The 4,882-nt window shown below is 51.5% G+C and overlaps 4 protein-coding genes across 5 annotated transcripts; 1 reads left to right on the plus strand and 3 right to left on the minus strand.

Annotated features, from left to right (window-relative positions):
- On the minus strand, positions 1-967 carry KVP18_005097 (uncharacterized protein; the record flags this gene model as incomplete). Its single annotated transcript, XM_067949448.1, has 1 exon — positions 1-967. A coding segment is annotated over one exon (967 nt), but the record flags the coding sequence as incomplete, so codon positions are not given.
- A 38-nt stretch (positions 968-1,005) lies between these two features.
- Positions 1,006-2,925, minus strand: KVP18_000843 (uncharacterized protein; the record flags this gene model as incomplete). Its single annotated transcript, XM_067950309.1, has 1 exon — positions 1,006-2,925. The coding sequence occupies one exon, from the start codon at positions 2,923-2,925 to the stop codon at positions 1,006-1,008; it is 1,920 nt and encodes a 639-aa protein (XP_067812052.1).
- A 207-nt stretch (positions 2,926-3,132) lies between these two features.
- Positions 3,133-3,582, plus strand: KVP18_000844 (uncharacterized protein; the record flags this gene model as incomplete). The annotated part of the gene is made up of 1 exon (XM_067950310.1): positions 3,133-3,582. One exon carries the CDS (start codon positions 3,133-3,135, stop codon positions 3,580-3,582), a length of 450 nt encoding a protein of 149 aa, XP_067812053.1.
- Positions 3,583-4,502: 920 nt separating this feature from the next.
- Positions 4,503-4,865, minus strand: KVP18_000842 (uncharacterized protein; the record flags this gene model as incomplete). Of its 2 annotated transcripts, none has more annotated exons than XM_067950307.1 (1): positions 4,503-4,865. In XM_067950307.1, the coding sequence occupies one exon, from the start codon at positions 4,863-4,865 to the stop codon at positions 4,503-4,505; it is 363 nt and encodes a 120-aa protein (XP_067812050.1). The 2 variants fall into 2 exon arrangements, with proteins under 2 accessions (XP_067812050.1, XP_067812051.1); XM_067950308.1 differs by having other exon boundaries at positions 4,503-4,799.
- Between the last annotated feature and the right edge of the window lie 17 nt (positions 4,866-4,882).

Genomic DNA, 4,882 nt, shown 5'->3' on the forward strand with positions numbered 1-4,882 from the left:
ACGGCAACGATTGAGGTTTCCAGGCTTTCGTAAACAAACTCCATCCTCTTTGAATATCTTCAGCGCATTCAGTCGCTACCCCAGACGCTGCTTCCGAGAAGGAATCATGCCTCCAGTAGGTCTGCAGATTCCGGCACCGCAGAGACTGGAAGGTTTGTTGGATTAAAAAGTAGGCGATTCGCCAGTCATTCTCGCTGTGACCATTCATTCCGAGGAATATCATTGCAAGGCAAATGACGAGGTTTGGTATCTGATGCTGCTCTGACGTACGAGAGGTTCGGTGCCACAGCAGTAGCATCGACATGTCAACCAGGATCGTGGTCTGAAGCTGCTGTTGGCTCAACCATGTGGCCTCATTTTCGGCATGCAGATACAACCATCTACTCCGCTCGAGCTGCTCCACCGCCGCATGGTGCTCTGACTCGTGCAAATACTGCAATCGGTCTTCCCTATCGAGATGCTTCAACACTGTGGGCCCCTCCAAACGCACAGACCTGTTGTCAAGCAAGTGCAGCAGGTGCCATGCAGCAAGCCGGTCAACAGCGCGGCTTTGGAAGACTGGAAGCTTCGGAGTGCAGTCCGGAGGCCACACGAATCGTAGAACTGACATTTTTTTGGCGTGGGGGACACCATGGATGAGCAGAGGCCCCAATCCTACCACGCAGGTGAAAAGGAAGCTCTTATGTGCCATGGTAAGTGGAATGTCGTCATGATAGAACTTCAGTAGTGGGGGTGGGGGGACCAATTCTTTGTGTCTATCTGTCACGCCCTCGGAACTGTACACCAGAGACGCCCAGAAGTCGAGGGTTGATTCGGGATGGAGTGTGACAGGCGGAGACGAGACTTGTCGCATCATACGATTATCATCCGCTGGATCCTGTGTCCCATTCGAAGCTGATCTGATTCCCACAATGGAACATATGAGGCTCTGAAAGGCCTCCTCGCGTCTGGACACACTCAAGATCATGGTCGAAATCATAAATTTTGGAGACGATCCGAAATATATCAATCTCGAGGCCTAACAGATACCGTGCCTATCGGCACGGTGCCTTCATCGTGAAACAAAACCGCTCCCGAAACGCATGGCGTGATCGGATGAACGTCCATGCTGAGTATCGTGGGAGCCTCTGAAGTCTTTGGAGCCTCTGAAGTCTCTGGAACCTCTGAAGTCTTCGGAGCCTCTAGAGTCTTTGGAGCCTTTGAAGTCTTCGGGCGCATAGTTGGCGATGGGTCAATGTGTTTTCGTCTCGAGGTCTTATGTTTGGTTTGCGGGTTGGGAATGCCTCGTTTCTGTGGCTTCTGTGGTGGGTGAAGGCTCACCACTTTGCCTAAACCCACCACTTTGGAGCAGCGGATATCATCTTGTCTACTCTCCAATATCCGTCGCAGACGCATTACACATGGCGGAACTGATGGAGTTGATAGCGGTTTATCACTGATCTCCTCGTTATCGTAGCCTTGTTCTTGTTCATCGCGGAAACGGCTTTGCCTACAATTTGATGGAACGGCAAAATTTGGGATGTCTGACAGCAGTGAATTTTCCTCATCAGTGCTGTGACTGCAGAAGCAGGTAGGAAGCACCAAAGCCAACAAGACCATGGTTCCCTTGATGCGGACCAATTTGTCGTGGTAACGTTGGATGATTTTGGCGTGACGGCTTAAATAGGGAAGGCCGCCAGGTATTAGACTGGCCGTGACGGCGATGGCCATACGAGAACGAATACCCACCATCCAAGGATCTTCTGGCACCCACGGAACGGCTGCCAGAAGATTGGTACCCTGATAGGGTCTAGTAGTTATCCAGCTCCAGAGGGTTCGAAGGCAGCGTTTTGGTAAGGGACTGGTCTCGCCCATAGATGCGTAGGTTCGGCAGGGGGAGTGGTTCTTGGGAGGTAGGGGCAGCTCTCTGCATGCGTTCGAGATGTAGGCTTCCAGCGAAGCCAGGTGGTTGTTATGCGCCATGGACGCCGTCACCGTATCGATTTCCCAGGTGCACAAAGAGGGGTGAAGCTTGAAAAGCGCGCCTTTCGAGACTGGTGCGCCACTTCTCGCCATACCATGCATCTTGAAGGGGTTCACTAGCAGAGGCCAAACACCCGAGTCTTCGAACCTCAAATTGTCGGGGATCGCGAATTGCGGAGCCCAACACGACAGAAACCGACGGAAGCCGAATGCCATTTCCGGAGGGGTAGCCTGAATAAGAACATTCATGGCATTCTCAAGAGTGGTATCCTGATGGTGAAACCCGAAATGGGCACACCGAATCATTTGGAATGCCTGCTGCACAAAGAAGTAGCCAAGTCGAACGTTATACTCACCGATTGATCCCAGAATGATCAGCGCTAAACTTGGCACCAGAATCTTGGCGATTTGATCCACGAGAGTAGGGTCGTCGGTTGGACAGGGAACTTGGACGAGATTCAAAAGCATGGACATGTCGACCAAAATTGTAGTTAGCAACTCTTTCACTGGAAGGACCGTCGCCTCAGTAGCAGCATCTAGATAATACCACCTCGAAAACTCAAGCACTTCCACCGATGCCAAGTTGTTTGCCTCCCGAAGATACTGCTGCCGATCTCTGGTGGTCAAGCACCTCACAAGATGGTTAACCTTGCAGGGTGGCTTTACAGTGTCACAGAGGTGTAAGAAGTGCCAGGCAGAGAGGTAATCCAATGTCTCCTGGTCGAATGGCAACTCGCGGTTGCTGGGAGGAATGATCAGCCGAACTGCTTTGCTTTTGCTTTTCGGAACCGAAGCAAGCAACGAAGCGCCAACGCCAATTGTAGCGGCGAACAGGAAACTTTTCTGTTTCATGTTCAATTCCACATCCCGATCGTAGAATTCTAGGAGACTTCGCGGAGGGAGCAGTGAATTCAGCGTGTTACTCTCATCCACGCGATAAAACGTCTTCCAAAAGTTCCACATCGTAGATTCGGCGTCGGAGATAGTTGGATCACAAGGAGCGGATGCAAGCTGCGCGGTTGATGCCAGGAGCCAAGGAAAGGTGTAGTGTCGTCGTTTCGGAAATGAGGCAATAATCATAAAGATTCATGTGAGTAGCGCACTCGCGTTGAACATACAAATTGAGAAATGAATCCAATTTGTGAGCATTTGTGAGCATTTCGTCGCTAGATGTGGGTCACCTACGAAGAATCCAATCCATTCTGGTTCGACTTAGGACTAGCACTGCTTGGTCAGGTAAGTTTCTTAGCCTTCGGTCTGCTCGACTCAAATATGAGACAATCTGAGAGAGATAGTATAGCTCCGGGACAAGAGTCTGGCTGGGTCCAACCTGAAACTCAACAAGCGGAACGCCTCCTGAGAGAACTCCAGAAACTCCCAAGCTTTCTGCGGAAACACGACAGACCTGAGTATTTGCGAGCTACCAACTCGAACGCGCTATTCCGGATCTCTACTCAGTTGGCGGAAACGCTGTCTTTGACTCCCGCCTCATTCAACCCCTACCACCTTCATGTTGCAGACTCCAACTCCTTGGAAAGGGAGGTGACGACGCCTCCGACGGTCAATTCAGTCCGCCGTCGACGGCTGGATCCGGTCGAAGAATATTCAGTCCGAGATTAGTTTAATAGTCGTCCGTAGATGAAACATCGATGCCTAGGAGACGCGTCTCATGGAAAACTCAGCAGCAGTTCACTGCTTCCACGTAAACTATACAATATGAACCCCTCTAAGCGCCACGCTTCGTCAGCCGCCTGTACCTGCCGTCTCTGTCTGTTAGTGACGGCTCAGTGCGTCGTCTGCATGGACCATCCAGTAGATGAGAACATGCAGCTCTTCCAGTGCGTCAACGGACACATAGTCTGCGGAACCTGTCGACTCCGACTAAAAAAGGAAGCATGTCCCATGTGTAACGTCTCCACGACGGAGGCTACGCGGTGGGGGTCTCTTCGACGGCACACAGCAATCGAGTGGCAGAGTTCATGTGTTTGAGCCTGTCTCAGAAGCCAGCGGCCGACGAGCCGTGTAGAGCCCTTACGCCGCAAACCGCTATGGTCTCCCCGCCGAAAGTGAGATCCAACAACATTCTTCTTAAACTACCTCCAGCAACGCTGCCCTATCTTCGCTTGTTCGACCTGCTCCCAGACTCTTCACGATTTGAGAGAGCACCTTCAAATTACACACAACGTCAACTGGAGAGCATCCACATCCACATCGACCTCACGCTTCTCTTTTTCACAGGCAGCGTCTTATGAACAGACGATAGTAACAGCCTTCGAGAACTGCCTGGTTTTCCTGTTTTACCATCCTTCAGGATACTGGGTTTACTACGCAGTGGGTTTCGATGAGATAGTGCATGTGGAGCTGACATTGCTCACCTCTGACGAGGCCTCCTTATCCTACTGCGGCCCTGCCTACGCTGTCGACAACGTGAGCCCTTGGACTGTAATGCGGAAGCCGTGCAGCCTTTTAATTCCAGCTGGCGACTACTCTGGAGATCTTAGAGCAACGATCAGACATTAGTTGATGCAGAAAAAAACTTATTAGTCATCTTTTTTCTTCTTTGACTTGCGGAATTGACCGAGGACTACGGCGTGATCCCTGTGGTAAGGCTCGAGCGACAGCTGCTCCACAGGTCGGCACTTGTCGGCCTTCAGTTTGTCGATTTCCGCGGCGAAAACGGCTTCGGGTTGGGCGGTTGAATCCACGCAGGACGCCTTAATGCTGATGATGAACCAGCCATTGGGCTTTAGGAACTGCTGGGCGTTAAGAGCCACGATTCTGGACTGGTCGGGTTGAGCGACGTCGGCAAAGATTACATCCACCATGTCCACCAGCATACGGTACCTCAAAGGTTGCCTGGCGTCCTCCACAATGGGAACAATGTTGGGCCTGGTTTTGGCCATGTTGGTAAGATCTCTTC

Source organism: the organism of the source record quoted next, assembly GCF_019968955.1.
Source record: "MAG: Porospora cf. gigantea A chromosome Unknown PgA_NODE_1761_length_4882_cov_306.331, whole genome shotgun sequence".
Lineage (NCBI taxonomy): Eukaryota > Apicomplexa > Conoidasida > Eugregarinorida > Porosporidae > Porospora > Porospora cf. gigantea A.